The sequence below is a fragment of the Mya arenaria genome, chromosome 15, assembly GCF_026914265.1.
Source record: "Mya arenaria isolate MELC-2E11 chromosome 15, ASM2691426v1".
In the NCBI taxonomy this organism is placed as follows: Eukaryota; Metazoa; Mollusca; class Bivalvia; order Myida; family Myidae; genus Mya; species Mya arenaria.
In genome coordinates, this window is record NC_069136.1 from 51404014 (window position 1) to 51422094 (window position 18081).

Here is an 18081-nt window from a genome sequence, read left to right on the forward strand (position 1 = left end):
TCTTCAATGATGTCTATTATTGTTACTTGCAGTTGCCATTATACTATAGGAAATGTGATGAGTTTCTTCAATGGTGTCTATTATTGTTACTTGCAGTTGCCATTATACTATAGGAAATGATTTCTTCAATGGTGTCTATTGTTGTTACTTGTAGTTGCCATTATACTATAGGAAATGTGATGATTTCTTCAATGGTGTCTATTATTGTTACTTGCAGTCGGCATTATACTATAGGAAATGTGATGATTTCTTCAATGATGTCTATTGTTGTTACTTGCAGTCGGCATTATACTATAGGAAATGTGATGATTTCTTCAATGGTGTATATTGTTGTTACTTGCAGTTGCCATTATACTATAGGAAATGTGGTGAGTTTCTTCAATGGTGTATATTGTTGTTACTTGCAGTTGCCATTATACTATAGGAAATGTAATGAGTTTCTTCAATGGTGTCTATTGTTGTTTCTTGCAGTTGCCATTATACTATAGGAAATGTGATGATTTCTTCAATGGTGTCTATTGTTGTTACTTGCAGTTGCCATTATACTATAGGAAATGTGATGATCTCTTCATTGATGTCTTACATAAGTTGGTGTCTGTTATGAAACATATTCTAATCTTAACCCAAGACACCGACCGTTTTACTTGTCAACACTCTGGGCTCTCTTTTGACACAACGTATGTTTAATACGAAATTATTCATATTACATGTTGGTAACTTTATGCTTTGTTTTGTATGACATGAAACATTGTACACTTTTAAATATATAAATGCTAATTTGGACAATGCAAACAGAAATCAGAGAAATGAATATTATTATGTTCACCAAATAAAACAACTAAGAGAAAATAACTAGGAGTAAAATTTATATTCAGACCTGGGTCTGGAGAGAAGGGCTTCCATGATGATAGAGGCTATCGAGAGCGAAGGTGATATTCAGGTAAAACTGTACTTGTATAGTAATCGTCGTTGAGTGCACGGGTACAGCAAAGAAATATTAAACAATTATTGACTGAGCGCCATTGCATATGATCTGATATTAACTGGCTGCGCCTCGGTTAATATGACTTTCTGCCATTGAATAAACGAGCATACATGAATATGGTCACTAGCAGTCAATCAATAAAAATATCCTGCTTTTGAGTGTAAGATCAAAAATGAATATGGTCACTGTCAGTCAGTCAATAGGAATTTCTGCCATTTAGTATAAGATAAAAAATGAATATGGTCACTCGCAGTCAGCTAATAGGAATTCCTGCCATTGAGTATGAGATCAGGCATGAATATGGTCACTCGCAGTCAGCTAATAGGAATTCCTGCGATTGAGTATGAGATCAGGCATGAATATGGTCACTCGCAGTCAGCTAATAGGAATTCCTGCCATTGAGTATGAGATCAGGCATGAATATGGTCACTAGCAGTCAGCTAATAGGAATTCCATCCATTGAGTATGAGATCAGGCATGAATATGGTCACTCGCAGTCAGCTAATAGGAATTCCTGCCATTGAGTATGAGATCAGGCATGAATATGGTCACTCGCAGTCAGCTAATAGGAATTCCTGCCATTGAGTATGAGATCAGGCATGAATATGGTCACTAGCAGTCAGCTAATAGGAATTCCATCCATTGAGTATGAGATCAGGCATGAATATGGTCACTCGCAGTCAGCTAATAGGAATTCCTGCCATTGAGTATGAGATCAGGCATGAATATGGTCACTAGCAGTCAGCTAATAGGAATTCCATCCATTGAGTATGAGATCAGGCATGAATATGGTCACTCGCAGTCAGCTAATAGGAATTCCATCCATTGAGTATGAGATCAGGCATGAATATGGTCACTAGCAGTCAGTCAATAGGAATTCCTGCCATTGAGTATGAGATCAGGCATGAATATGGTCACTCGCAGTCAGCTAATAGGAATTCCATCCATTGAGTATGAGATCAGGCATGAATATGGTCACTCGCAGTCAGTCAATAGGAATTCCTGCCATTGAGTATGAGATCAAAAATGAATATGGTCACTGGCAGTCAGCTAATAGGAATTCCTGCCATTGAGTATGAGATCAGGCATGTATATGGTCACTCGCAGTCAGCTAATAGGAATTTCATCCATTGAGTATGATATCAGGCATGAATATGGTCACTCGCAGTCAGCTAATAGAAATTCCATCCATTGAGTATGAGATCAGGCATGACTTTGGTCACTCGCAGTCAGTCAATAGGAATACCTGCCATTGAGTATGAGATCAGGCATGAATATGGTCACTCGCAGTCAGCTAATAGGAATTCCATCCATTGAGTATGAGATCAGGAATGAATATGGTCACTCGCAGTCAGCTAATAGGAATTCCTGCCATTGAGTATGAGATCAGGCATGAATATGGCACTGGCAGTCAGCTAATAGGAGTTCCTGCCATTGAGTATGAGATCAGGCATGAATATGGTCACTGGCAGTCAGCTAATAGGAATTCCTGCCATTGAGTATGAGATCAGGCATGAATATGGTCACTCGCAGTCAGCTAATAGGAATTCCTGCCATTGCGTATGAGATTAGGCATGAATATGGTCACTCGCAGTCAGCTAATAGGAATTCCTGCCATTGAGTATGAGATCAGGCATGAATATGGTCACTGGCAGTCAGCTAATAAGAATTCCTGACATTGAGTATGAGATCATACATGACTATGGTCACTCGCAGTCAGTCTATAGGAATTCGTGCCATTGAGTATGAGATCAGGCATGAATATGGTCACTCGCAGTCAGCTAATAGGAATTCCTGCCATTGCGTATGAGATTAGGCATGAATATGGTCACTCGCAGTCAGCTTATAGGAATTCTTGCCATTGAGTATGAGATCAGGCATGAATATGGTCACTGGCAGTCAGCTAATAGGAATTCCTGCCATTGAGTATGAGATCATACATGACTATGGTCACTCGCAGTCAGTCTATAGGAATTCGTGCCATTGAGTATGAGATCAGGCATGAATATGGTCACTCGCAGTCAGCTAATAGGAATTCCTGCCACTGCGTATGAGATTAGGCATGAATATGGTCACTCGCAGTCAGCTAATAGGAATTCCTGCCATTGAGTATGAGATCAGGCATGAATATGGTCACTCGCAGTCAGCTAATAGGAATTCCTGCCATTGAGTATGAGATCAGGCATGAATATGGTCACTCGCAGTCAGTCAATAGGAATTCCTGCCATTGAGTATGAGATCAGGCATGAATATGGTCACTCGCAGTCAGTCAATAGGAATTCCTGCCATTGCGTATGAGATTAGGCATGAATATGGTCACTCGCAGTCAGCTAATAGGAATTCCTGCCATTGAGTATGAGATCAGGCATGAATATTGTCACTCGCAGTCAGTCAATAGGAATTCCTGCCACTGCGTATGAGATCAGGCATGAATATGGTCACTCGCAGTCAGCTAATAGGAATTCCTGCCATTGAGTATGAGATCAGGCATGAATATGGTCACTCGCAGTCAGTCAATAGGAATTCCTGCCATTGAGTATGAGATCAGGCATGAATATGGTCACTCGCAGTCAGCTAATATGTATTCCTGCCATTGAGTATGAGATTAGGCATGAATACGGTCACTCGCAGTCAGTCAATAGGAATTCCTGCCATTGCGTATGAGATCATACATGAATATGATCGCTGGCATTCAGCTAATAGGAATTGCATGAATATGGTCACTCGCAGTCAGTCAATAGGAATTCCTGTCATTGAGTATGTGATCAGGCATGAATATGATCACTCGCAGTCAGCTTATAGGAATTCCTGCCATTGCGTATGAGATCATACATGAATATGATCACTGGCAGTCAGTCAATAGGAATTCCTACTATTGAGTATGCGATCAAAAATGAATAATTATAGTCACTGGCATTCAGCTAATAGGAATTGCATGAATATGGTCACTCGCAGTCAGTCAATAGGAATTCCTGCCATTGAGTATAAGATCAAAATTGAATATGGTCACTGGCTGTCAGTCAATAGGAATTCCCGCCATTGATAATGAGATCATTGACTGAAAAAATGCCAAATTTAAAACGTTTTTATGGTGACATTTGAAGGGAGAACTAATTAATAAGCATTCTTAATATTGCCACATGACAATGTGTCTATGATGCTACAGACGACAGTCTTCAACAAGGGAGGTAATTACAATGTGATTTAGAAGGAGTTCCATACGGGTACTTGTTTTATCTTTGCCCGTGAGCAAGATAAGATTTTTTAGCATGGTTAAATGTTTGGATCTACTTATCTGAGATGGGAGAAAACCTGATAGCGTTCGTATGGTGGCATATAACTGACGTAAGATAACCTGTGAACGTTCACGAATTGTGTCGTGTTAACCATTTAATTTTCCTGATAATTATCTAGCTATCTAGTTAATATACGTGAAACTTTTTCGGTAAGATATATATCATTAGACTAAAACCTTGCTTGAAAGTGCCTAGAACTGCCACCTGTTACCTTTTTTAGCTGTACAACATTAACAGGTTTACTAGTTATGGTTTGCGAATTCCACGTAATACGGAACATAATAACTGGTTAACTAGATAAGATTCGTGTTACCAATTATATATTAATGCATTTTGGGCGTTTAGCAGTAACTGGTTATCTAGTTATGATATGCGAATTCAACTACCACTGGTAACACGAATCTTATCTAGTTAACCAGTATCTTACCGAAAAAGTTTCGCGAATATTACCTAGATATCTAGATAATTATCGCGAAAATTAAGTGGTTAACAAGAAACAACCCACGAACGTTCACAGGTTATATTACGGCAGCTGTTCCCCCCGTAGGTAACGGCTTCAACTATGACACCCCTTTGCTGATAATTCAATAAAGTGTACTTGTAAGTTTAAAAATGTTTTAAGACACTAAGCAAAAAATGTTTGTTTTATATTTCAGTATGTTATAGATGAAGGTGAGTTTACTCTTATTTATGAGCTTGCTATATAGCATAGTTTATGTATATTGATTTTCGCTGATTATAACACTTGTAAAAGTGTAAAAGCAGGGGCGTAGCCAGCGTTACGCTCTTACGCATGTGCGTAACATCAATTTGAAAAATGAAAAAGTAAATATGGCCAAAATTGGCATCAAAGTCGAGGGCTAAGCTTAAAATTTATATCAGAATAAAAGAAAGATCAGCTAAAGTAAGCATTGCTTCTCTGTTTTAGATAGCTTACTGAGTATTAATCAATCACTTGGTAACTACAAAGTCAGCGGCCTCGAATTTATAAATACCTCCAAATATACCTCAGAGCTCAACATGTTAGTTTCATTTTCCATTTTTTCCCCTGGGGAGGCCCTCCGAACCCACACCGACTACAGGGATATTCCACCCACACCCTCCCCCGTTCGTGCGTAACATTCAGTAAAACCTGGCTACGCCCTTGAAAAGTATTGTAACAAGTATTATTATTATACCTCACTTCTGTCTACAATGGTAAAATCCAATTACCCGAAAAAGAGATATTTTTACTGTCAGAAACATTTGCAACATTTGACACGTGACCAAGCGAAAATTCACTATCAGGTCATGTGACCACAGTGACAATTTGAATGTCATATAAGGGCAAATAACTGATTCAATATTTTAGCTGAATCATGACGTGATTGCCTCCCTAAACACATACAGCAGTGACGTCACTATTCAATGTGTACACAAAAACATCAGACGGTGGAATTTTGTTCTAGATATTAGTATTTTATAATGTTATAATTATTTTGTTTACCTTGTTTAATTAATGAATTAAAAACACTTTCAAACTTTTATGTACTTAATTTTGTTCGGTATAATTAAATAAATATCATATGGCAGCTAACGCCTCGGGTGACATTCTGCTCTCGGGTTGACAATATTAATGTCACACATGCTGCCATATGATACTTATATATTGTTACCTGTCTTCGTAGTATCGTGACTTTGTGTGTCACCATCGTCGGCAACCACGGTACTTTTTCCGTTACACTTCCGGGAGTATCCCACGATGGTGTGTCACTGGCAGCGAATATTCAATCTGAAATTATTAATGGTTTAGAACCCAAATAAAATCGTATAATTCAGAACTAAAAATCAAATCACTGATAGTGCTGATAAACTGGGGGAAGAGTATTGGGGTGACGCGACTGAATTTAATAATGCTAAACATTAAATAGATTATTGTGAGATGATCTTAACATCAAAAGAAATAACTTGAATACTGATCATCACTTTGGTGCTAGAACTGTTGATGATTGTTATATGCATGAAATGGGATTTTATTGAAAATAAGAGACATCACTAGAGCAACAGCGCCTCCACTTTTATTAAATATGTGTATATTTCCCATTAAGAAGAGTTTGTAAGTTTTGATGTGTGCCGACGTTTAATAGTGCTATACGTAACAGTTATATTTGCATGCATGGCATATTGTTACGATGTTTATATGCACTGAAAACTGGCAAATCTCAAAAATATGTATAAGTCCGAATCGGGAGAAAAGCTCCTGGAACCACAAATTCTTAATATATTGAAACCAAATCGTGGAAGTGTTCTTACTCGGCACCACTTTCACCGATTATCGAAATTTGTCCATTTAATAGAAATATCATAGGAAATGTACAAATAAATAAAAGGCACAGCTGCACCACGTTAGTGTCGATAGCTCATTTTCTTTGTACCACCGATGAGTAGTGGAGGTGGCGTTTGTGTGCTAGTAAGACAAATAAAAAGTGGCGCGTTGTTGCGCGTTACTCGGTTGGAGTATTGTGTGCCAGACGGAATATCCAGTGTGCAAGAAAATGTTATATTATTGTATGCTCATGTATATGAAAACCTTGATACAAGGCCAATCGGACCACCTCGGCCATTTCCCATAGAAAACAACATGTTTGTGGACGGTTTTACAATGTAAGAACTCTTTACATTAGATCGTGTAGTAGTTCCAATTTGGCATTTAAGCCTGATGACTTTACCCATAGGAATCTCAATTATTTTTACACTTATACACTTAAGTAGGAACCAATTCGAAATAAGTAACATAAATTACACGTTAAAAACCTTCACTTAATTAATATTATTATCATTAATTATACAAACTACTTTTACTTATGCACTAGCATACATCCGCGTTTGTTTTCAATGGAGAATGGCCGAGGTGCTTCGATTTGACACAAGGCATTACTCCAATGAATTTCATTTTAGAAATAATTTATTCTGGTATTGTAAAAATAAAGATACGACAAACATTCCGTTTATAAACAAATAACTTCTAAAAAAGGTCAAAGGTAAACTGAACTATATGACACATTTCTCAAATAAAACCGAACTTTATGGCCCATCTCTAGAAATATGACCCATTTCATTTTCACACGGCAAAGAGCAAAGCGGAAATTGAAGGCATTAGTCAATGAAATCAAAAGCGATACTGCGACTGACTGTAAGTGATCATTTGACCTGTTCTGTTCAGTCTATTCCTCATGAATATATTATCGTTTTTAAAGTGTACAATAGTATTGTAAACAACTGTATGACATAAGCAAATTTTCTTTCTAAATGTTCATCGCCATGTTGAAAAATCATCCCAGACATGTGACCGCGACATTAAGACAGATCTAGAAAATGAAGGTTATATGTTAAAATTTTCTCTAATTGGTAACTATTTGGACCAGTGTGAGGTTGTGTATCCGTGGGGGTCCCCGACCCCACCAAGTAAACTCCTGATTTTTCTGACTTTTCTTAGAAATAAGCCACAACGTATTTATTGATATTGTCTATTCTTGTTACCTGCAGTGCCATTATACTACAGGTAATGTGATGAGCTTATTCAATGGTGTCTATTGTTGTTACTTGCAGTTGCCATTATACTATAGGAAATGTGATGAGTTTATTCAATGGTGTCTATTGTTGTTACTTGCAGTTGCCATTATACTATGGAAAATGAGATGAGTTTATTTGTCAATGGTGTCTATTGTTGTTACTTGCAGTTGCCATTATACTATGGAAAATGTGATGAGTTTATTTGTCAATGGTGTCTATTGTTGGTACTTGCAGTTGCCATTATAATACAGGAAATGTGATGAGTTTATTCAATGGTGTCTATTGTTGTTACTTGCAGTTGCCATTATACTATGGAAAATGTGATGAGTTTATTTGTCAATGGTGTCTATGGTTGGTACTTGCAGTTGCCATTATAATACAGGAAATGTGATGAGTTTATTCACTGTTGTCTATTGTTGGTACTTGCAGTTGCCATTATACTATAGGAAATGTAATGCGTTCATTCAATGATGTCTTACATAAGTTGATGTCTGTAATGAAACATATTCTAAACTTAACCCAAGACACCGACCGTTTTACCTGTCATACAACTCTTGGTACTCTTTAGCCACAACGTGTGTTTAATACGAAATTATTCATATTATATGTTGGCAACTTAAGGCTTTGTTTTGTATGGCATGCAACATTGTACACTTGTAAGTATATAAATGTTAATTTGGGCAATGCAAACAGAAATCAGAGAAATGAATATCATAATGTTCACCAAATAAAACAACTAAGAGAAAATAACTAGGAGTTTATATTCAGACCTGGGTCTGGAGAAAAAGACTTCCATGATGATAGAGGCTATCGAGAGCGAAGGTGATATTCAGGTAAAATTGTTCTTGTACAGTAATCGTCGTTGAGTGCACGAATACAGCAAAGAAATATTATACAATTATTGACTGAGCGCCATTGCATATGATCTGATATTAACTGGCTGCGCCTCGGTTAATATGACTTTCTGCCAGTGAATAAACGAGCATACATGAATATGATTAATGGCAGTCAATCAATAAAAAAATCCTACCTTTGAGTATAAGATCAAAAATAAATATGGTCACTGTCAGTCAGTCAATAGGAATTTCCGCCATTGAGTATGAGCTCCAAAATGAATATGATCACTCGCAGTCAGTCATCGGAATTCAAGCCTTTGAGTATGCGATCAAAAATGAATATGGTCACTCGCAGTCAGCTAATAGGAATTCCTACCATTAAGTATGAGATCAGGTATGAAAATGATCAATGTCAGACTTTCAATAGGAATTCCTGCCATTGAGTATGAGATCCGAATTGAATATGGTCAATGTCAGACTGTCAATAGGAATTCCTGCCATTGAGTATGAGATCAAAATTGAATATGGTCAATGTCAGACTGTCAATAGGAATTCCTGCAATTGAGTATAAAATCAAAATTGAATATGGTCAATGTCAGGCTGTCAATAGGAATTCCTGCCATTGAGTGTAACGTCAAAATTGAATATGGTCAATGTCAGACTGTCAATAGGAATTCCTGCTATTGAGTGTAAGATCAAAATTGAATATGGTCACTGTCAGGCTGTCAATAGGAATTCCTGCCATTGAGTGTGAGATCAAAATTGAATATAGTCAATGTCAGACTGTCAATAGGAATTCCTGCAATTGAGTATAAGATCAAAATTGAATATGGTCAATGTCAGACTGTCAATGGGAATTCCTGCCATTGAGTGTAAGATCAAAATTGAATATGGTCAATGTCAGACTGTCAATAGGAATTCCTGCCATTGAGTGTAACGTCAAAATTGAATATGGTCAATGTCAGACTGTCAATAGGAATTCCTGCCATTGAGTGTAACGTCAAAATTGAATATGGTCACTGTCAGACTGTCAATAGGAATTCCTGCAATTGAGTATAAGATCAAAATTGAATATGGTCACTGTCAGACTGTCAATAGGAATTCCTGCCATTGAGTGTAAGATCAAAATTGAATATGGTCAAGGTCAGACTGTCAATAGGAATTCCTGTCATTGAGTATAAGATCAAAATTGAATATGGTCAATGTCAGACTGTCAATAGGAATTCCTGCCATTGAGTGTAACGTCAAAATTGAATATGGTCAATGTCAGACTGTCAATAGGAATTCCTGCCATTGAGTATAAGATCAAAATTGAATATGGTCAATGTCAGACTGTCAATAGGAATTCCTGCCATTGAGTAGGAGATCAATAATGAATATGGTCACTCGCAGTCAATCAATAGGAATTTCTGCTATTGAGTATAAGAGCTGATCACTGGCAGTCAGTCAATAGGAATTCCTGCCATTGAGTATGAGAATAGTCATGAAAATGATTACTGGCAGTCAGCATTAAAAATTTCTGTCATAGAGTATATAAGATCATACAGGACTATGGTAACTGGCCGTCAGCTATTAGAAATTTCTGCCACTGAGTATAAGATCGTTCATGAATATGATCACTTGCAGGCAAGTTAATATATTTCCGGTAAATGCTGAAACAAACATTTGTAGTTGTTTGAAAACTTGTTTAAAACGATATATTTCACAAACATTTTAATACATGAAACACGTGCATTGTCTCGTTTCTATGTAAGCAAAACCAACTTTTAATTTTCCAGGTAGCAGAGGTAAAAGAAACAGGTTTGGAACAAACCACTAATCTTTTGGAACTGTCTAACCAACTATCCGCAATGGGTACTTCAACTGAATAGTTGTACAGTTTGTTTTTTGTTATTATTTGTAATAAATAGTCTTGTGTCCGATTGTGTTCATGCTCTAAGATTGTGTATATGCCATCAAATGTTTGTTATTATCGATTGGCATCGCATGCTGCAAATCAAACAATTTCTGGGATAGTAAACAATACATAGGAAAACATACTTTTAAAAATTCTTCCGTTCTCCCGATTTTCTAGCCCGAAATCGGGGGTACTTTATAATTTAAAAACTTATCACGTCGTTTATTTTACAGATTACGACGAGCAGACTACTGAAAAAATTATTGACCAGCTAATTCAAGACAACTATAGGGTGACATGCTTTTTTAACGTCCAAAACAGAACGGCTAACATGATTGATGACGGCAGAATCTGCTGTACGTGGGGCAACGTCGTTGTCCCCCCTACTTTAGCGGATCCGTGGAAAAATAACATCGTAGCGACGCGTAAAGCAATCCATTGCGCCACAGGCGAGTATTGCCCATACCGATAAGTGATAAATATTCGGACAATTGTGCGGGTAACTTCTTGTAAAAGAGTCTAAGCCCCACCGACCCACACTTAAATTATTTGCCATGTGATTAGACTGCCTCAGTGCAAGTTCCATCTCTGCGTATTTACTCGTTTTTTCCTTCTTCTTTACTTTCAGGCACGTCTGGTACCCTGTCTTACAAAATACACTCCGATCCACCACGGCGATTGGTGATCAAGTGGGAATGCCCATTTAACTTTGACATACACAGCAACATGCTGGCCGTCGGGATCTCGCAACAAACTGTTGAATGCCATGACAATAATTGGTACAATACAATGAAAACTGAAGGCACACATACAGTTGACGAACATTTCGGTTATGATCTGCACTATTATATCAGTTCTGATGTGAGACAGGTAGAGTACTTGAAATTAGTAGAAACAGTTCTCATATGTTTAGACTGTCTTTTAAAAGTGATAAAAGACGAGGACCATGTATTTTTCAAATGTTCTGGATTTGATGACATTCGCATACTATTTGTTTAGTTGGTATCTTAAGTTGGTACGCCGGTAATACAGAGATGACACATTTCTGTTATATGATGGCATCTGCTGAGGTTACTCAAATCAAATATATTAATTGCTGTCGGCATAAAAATCAATATTTATTTTGGCCAAGTTAATTGGCTGCATCAGAAAAAATAAAGTTATTCAAATAAACAATACGTGTAAGGTCATCAACGTGTGTACGCTATAAGGCATTTCTAAATGAATGTAATCTTTGCTCATGTTTCCAGAAGACTAAGCTTAATACATACATATTAATACATATACTTTCTTGTTTATACATATAATCGTTTGGCTTTGTAACATGTATCAAAAGCTGGAGACCTATTATTGCACTACATATATATTCGTTCGTTGCAGGTATTCTACACTGACGGGAAATACACCGTGTACGGAACGATGTCATCGTGCCATAAGGCACAAGTTCTTATATGGCTGAAACGCAACCAACTACAAATAAAAAGGAATTAGTCCAAATTCCTTTCGCCTTATTCAGTACATTTTGCGCAGATGTGTTGCACTTGAGAGCAAAAATTGAAGTATCTCGTAATAGAAAAAATTATATATTTGCCAACTGGTACATGTATCGAGCTTATTTTCCTAAATTTTTGTTGGTCAGTCTGGAGTAGTTAAAAAGTTATCATACTTTCAATCGCAGTAGGGCAATCTGTTGCGGACACTACACACATACATTGTTATGCATCTATTTTTTTCAGCTGTAATCATTAACCAGCACTTTTAATTGTCTAATCCACTGAAGAAACTCATTTGCCAAACATAAAACCCAACTTGGTGGTAGTTTATTGATGGCTTGTGTATATTTTGTTTATTTGGATGTAATTTACTTCTTGCGAATTATTTTAGTTGTTTGTCTACATTTATTTGTTTCTTTAAAAAGGAGGTAGGTAAACCTGGGCTGTTCATGATGTCAACTGTAAAGGTGTACTTATAAAAACAAAACAAAACATTTGAGGTGTTAAGCTATGCATTTATTTGAAATTAAAAGAATATCAATACCACCATTTTGTTGCGGACACTACAGTTTGAACTCCTAAAATGTACTTGTTACAAATGAAGTAAAATATGTATTTGAGAGATGTTTTTGTTAAATTTTGTTAAAGTACATTTAAACTCACAGCAAATTTTAGACCTATTTCATGAGCTTTCATTTGGTGTTTATCAATTTATGCATATTGTATCATGAAAAGATCGAAATATTTCTTTACAGATTCAAATTTATATGGCTTAATTATCGCATCCTGTCCAAAGTGCTTCCTCCAGAGACAATTCAAACACCTATTTACCAAATAGAAACAAAGTGGAGAAGGCAACTTTCAACAGTAAAACTGTAACAAAAGTAATAGAAACATACATGCCATGTTGCGGACACTACACATTTGAACGCCTAATGCTAAGTAACTTGTAACTTGAGTAATAACAATATTTCTTGTACATAACTTTTATCTTTATTTTAACAAGTTCAAAACACATGTACTTACATGCTTTAATAACAAAATTGAGAAAACAGTAAAGAATATTTTGTAGAGTAGATTGTAGACACAAATTTAAAGTATTCCTTGAAAGATTCAGTGTCAGTCTTTGTTGGTTTCTTTGTGTTAGGTTTTTTTCCACACAGGAAGTTGTTGATATACTTTCAGCGACTAGTGCTGCATTGCAGCAGATCTGGCAGAGGCAGCATCTTTTATTTCTTTCACTAACTTTTTTCACATTTTTTGGCTTTAACAGATAAAATGTTGTTCGGCCAATTTTCTTGTCTGGATATTTCTGCAAGAAGGCTTGATGGGCTTCAGTTATTGTTGCTTTCATGATAAACTTTGGCTGGCATTCTTTTGTCACATCTTTCTTATTTGGAATACAGCGGCTTACTTCTCCTGAAAAAAAAACCCTCTTTTACCACAGCTTTTGTTTCAGCTGTTATCTTGCCTGCTTTTGCTGTTCTTACTCTGTTCCTCCACCAGCATTTGTCTTTCAGTGTTTTTGACCAAACGCGAGTTTTGAATTGTATTCCTCTGTCTGCAGATAGAGTTGGGATCTCTAATCATAGAAGTTCTTGGGGTTTAACTATAAGTTTATTTTTATTTGTTTTATTGTTAAGTTTCCTTAAGTTAATGCATACATTGATGGGATAAGAGTGAGGTTTGTGCACTGAAACTGGTTTAAAGCCCCAGTAAATTTACATTTTACTGACCGTTCCAAGGCAGTACCTAACAATCCTTGATAAACATACCTAGTTTTTATATATATATAGTATGTATGCACTGTGCTATTTGTGGAGTTATGTGCTGTTCTTTTATGTTTCTTGTTTGTGATCTTTTGTGTTTATGTTCTATGTCTTTGGCGTTAACCCAGTGCCATTAAACCGTGTTTATGTTTAAAAAATTTGCTACTGAGCTTGTTTCTGTAGTTTTTCGCATAAATATTCATCTGAAATGTCTTTTTCAGTTTAGTTGCACTTTCATTCACATTGTAGGCTAGTGTTTTCTCGAATGGCATGTTTCTTTTCCCTTTTTGTGTACTTTGACTTTGACCTACTGGTCTACTATTTAGACTAGATACAGTTTCCAATACAGATTCTCCAATGGCATCCATTTCTCTTAATTTTGAAGAAGTAAGAATTCCTTTCTCTTTGAGTAGCTTATTTGTTGATGGTGATGTAGCTAGTTTCTCTACCAGTCTTGCTCTTTTTGCCGGTGTGGTTGGTAAGGTCTCTTTGACTCGTTTCAAAGCACAGTGTTCAGACCACCTGGATGTGAAGGGAAATTTTGCACTACTGTTGTTTCCTTTACTCCATAAATGTTAGTGTTATTTTGAGTTCCTACTTGATTGTCCAAATTGTTTTCATTTTTAGATTGAAGATCAATGTTGCTTTCATTTTCAGTTAATACATTTCTAATGGGTTCTCCTTGTTGTGTGCTACTTTCTTTAAGCTTTTATCTCAAACGCCAATTTGGTGTTCTTAACACTGCTCTCTGCTTTCTATTTTCTGCTTGCTTCTCCTTTAGTGATATAACCATCTTTTTGGCTGTACTGTTTTTGTTGTTATTTATTGTTTTATGTGTTTTCTGTTGCTTCTTTTTTAGCCCTATACCTTTGTATTTCCTAAAAAAAATTTATCTTCAGTTCCCTTTTCAATGTTTCATTATTACTAGCGTGTTCTTTATGTTTCAACCGTTCACGTTTATTTCTTTCTCTATCTTTCTGTTTCAACTGTTCATGTTTATTTTTGTCTTGTTTTAACTTTGCATGGCATTTCCTACATATTTCAGTGCTATATTGGTTAAGTTTTCATTTTTTGTTCTGCAACGAAATGTAAAACATGATAATAAGCACTAGACAGTTCCTGTAGTGTCCGCAACAAGCCCAGAAAACAAGATACAGCTGTACATAGTATTAATTGTTCTTATAACATATTTTGCTGTTTTGAAAGGAAGTACTTATGAAGCTTTTCACTACAGTACACTTTCAGAGTACATAGCATTTCCAAAATATTGTTCCAGGATTAACATACAAAATATTCAATTTTTGCGTTATGGGCCTGTCAAATCAGCCTTAAATTGTTTACTTCATTCTGTTTGCTGTTTTATGATAAAAATGAATTGGTTCTAAATATTTACAGCAAAACAAATGATTAATTAACACTGAATTGTATAGAAATATACAGTTGGACTTTGCGTTGCGGACACTACAGCGTTGCGGACAAAGACATTTATCTGCTGTAGCCTAATTATTCAATGTAGGGAGAAGATATTTGGTATTTTTGTTTGTGTGTTTATGCCATTGTTGAAGAACAGTAAGTGCCCTCTGTAAATAAACTGTTAGAGTGTTGTCTACAGCCCTGTTGCGGACACTACACATTTTGGATGTTTGAACTGACCAGAAACAAGAAAACAGAACTTCATTTTATCAACCGCAATTGTTCTCATTCTTTGTTTTTATCAAAATGCATATGCTATATTCATCCTTTAGAACATATTTAAGATAAAATTATGATTATGTTTATGTAAAATATGTCATGTTTTACAAAAGAAGGTGAAAAAAAGCAAAATGCATAACAAAGAACAGGTTTTACATAAATTAAAATTACTTGAAAAGTAATCGTCAGATTTTGGTAAAATAAAAAACATACTGGCCACAAACTTTTTTTGGAAAGGGAAATTTACAAGCTTATCGTATAAAATTGCCTCAATTTCATAGATTTAATAATGAAAAATATCATTTTGCTGAGTGCAACAGCATAACGATGAAAAACATCTGATTTTCAGCACCAATTTTATGTCGTACAACATACATACCAAATATAGGCATGTTATACCTCGTTGTCGAGCTAAATCCATCCTTCAGCTATATAAAAAACACTGTTTCAAAGTTAAATATTCAGTAGTATTTTAAAAACATAAGTATAACAAAGCTTCAATCTGTGTGCGCAAAATATACTGAATAAGGCGTTTATCTCCCAATCGTTTTGTTTTTGTTTTAAAGGACACAAGAAGTCTAAGGCAAACATTCTTTGAAACTACACATTGTTAAACGCAATCGGAGTTTCTCGGCCATTTTCCATTAAGTTACACCAATTGTGTTCACTCATTGTAACATGACTTATTCCGTTTATGAAACACGGGTATGGGTATACCATCCAAGGCCATTGGCCATCATTCATAATAAAAGGGGTTTAAGCTGAATGGTTTGTGATTTAAAAAACGGGCTCACATGCTGGATCGATTTTTTATTGTTTAGGTGTTCACCGCAGTATTTGTCCTCCTACACCGGATATGGTCATTTTACCGAATACACATTCGGATCTCCTCTGCCATTTTTATCGAAAACAACCTCTGATGTATGCCGGTACATCAGTTGAAGTAGTTCGTATTTTTTATTATAATCATCAATTAAATGTAGTGTTTGAGCTTGTATTTATTGATCTAAGTTTAAATTGATTGCCAGTTAAGTGTATTATTGCAAACATAATTGAGATTCCCATGAGTAAAGTCATTAAGTAAAACTGCTAAATTAAATTACTACGCGATCTACTTGCAGCGGACTTAAAGATACCAATTTCTGAGTATGTAAACCGTCCAAATATATCCGAAGTTGTTTTCGATAAAAATGGCCGAAGAGTTCCGAATGCCGAATACACTGTGGTTAAGTTCAACCAATTTTATTTTTCTTAGGAGAAGCGTATCATTTTTTCTAACGTAGTTTAATGTTTTGAGATATGGCCCAGTCATTTTTATATTATAACAAATCCGACAATTTAAAAACTATGAACGACAACATAGAATACATAGACATAATGCAATAGTACGAGATATATAATCAGTTCGCAAGTTAAAATCATGGTATACAAATAAAGCTGTATTTTTTTTAAATTAATTCGTTCTGACATAATAGCACATTGTAAACTGTTTTCTAAAACCGTAGACTTGTATACAATGGATACACAAGTAAAAAATGGAATTCGTCCCCCACAATACAATCACAATATGGACAAAAACGATATTCTCGCCTCTCCCTCCCTCCCTCCCTCCCTCCCTCCCTCCCTCTCTCTCTCTCTCTCTCTCTCTCTCTCTCTCTCTCTCCAACTCCCCCTCCCCCTCTCCCCCTCTCCCTCTCCCCCTCTCTCTCTCTCTCTCTCTCTCGCTAACACTGCAACATTACCAGCACTAATAGAAACATTTAGAATCTCTTACAAGCCTTGTAACTGCTTTAGACTCCGCTTGACCATGTTTCAAATAATCCACTTATAGCACATGTACATTGATGTTTAGAACTAAAAGTATATGTAAAGTGTAAATGATTAGAAAGCGTGTTTCAAATACTAAAACTCAATAAAATTCTTAAATATTTATAACAATTATTTGCATCGTTTAATCATTCAATGCTCCAAACTCTGGATTACTGTTTCTTTTTAAAAAGTATTGTTATTGAGAATATACGTTCGTTTAAAAATAGTCGAACATTGAAACATTCGAGTACTACAATATATATAATATATATGCAATGGGATCTTGGTGATTTGCCGCTTGTTGAATGTAAATGACCCAAATTGTAAATCATTTAATTCTCACTTATCCACCCAACATTCCCACCGGCGCTTTGATTATTTTTAGCGCAAATTTAGCCGCCTGTAGTATGTACATGATGTACATGATGTTTAGCAAAACCGGTAATCTGTAATGCTAAGACGGTTTGCATCGGGTCAAATGTCAGCTGACCGTGACACGAACAACAAAGCTGCAAAGAGAGCTTTTTGAAATTACACAATTAGTTTGGAAGTGTAGACGAATGGAATATAAGTGAACTACGTCGGGTAAGTCACGACCTAACTTATTATATTTAGTGAACATTTTGATGTCCATAAGGTGCCCACAACCGCTGTTTGGCTAATATATATGTTTTTTATTATGATGTTGAGATAGTTTTATAGAGGTGACATTTGTGGTGTTTTGTCATGGTCACAACTGACTAGCTCGCTGC

At 36.0% G+C, this 18081-nt stretch overlaps 1 protein-coding gene across 1 annotated transcript; it reads left to right on the top strand.

Annotated features, from left to right (window-relative positions):
* The first annotated feature begins 872 nt into the window (after positions 1 to 872).
* LOC128218735 (conoporin-Cn1-like) lies at positions 873 to 15520 on the top strand. The gene is made up of 7 exons (XM_052926419.1): positions 873 to 940; positions 4938 to 4953; positions 8602 to 8666; positions 10448 to 10523; positions 10800 to 11015; positions 11195 to 11436; positions 11947 to 15520. The coding sequence occupies exons 1-7, from the start codon at positions 902 to 904 to the stop codon at positions 12055 to 12057; spliced, it is 765 nt and encodes a 254-aa protein (XP_052782379.1). The 5' UTR covers positions 873 to 901; the 3' UTR covers positions 12058 to 15520.
* Positions 15521 to 18081: the final 2561 nt, after the last annotated feature.

Coding starts and splice junctions, on each gene's coding strand:
- LOC128218735 (XM_052926419.1), top strand. CDS start 902: ATGATGATAGAGGCTATCGAGAGCGAAGGTGATATTCAG. Junction 10,524..10,799: donor TAACCAACTATCCGCAATGG/GTACTTCAACTG, acceptor TTTATTTTACAG/ATTACGACGAGCAGACTACT. Junction 11,016..11,194: donor AGCAATCCATTGCGCCACAG/GCGAGTATTGCC, acceptor CTTTACTTTCAG/GCACGTCTGGTACCCTGTCT.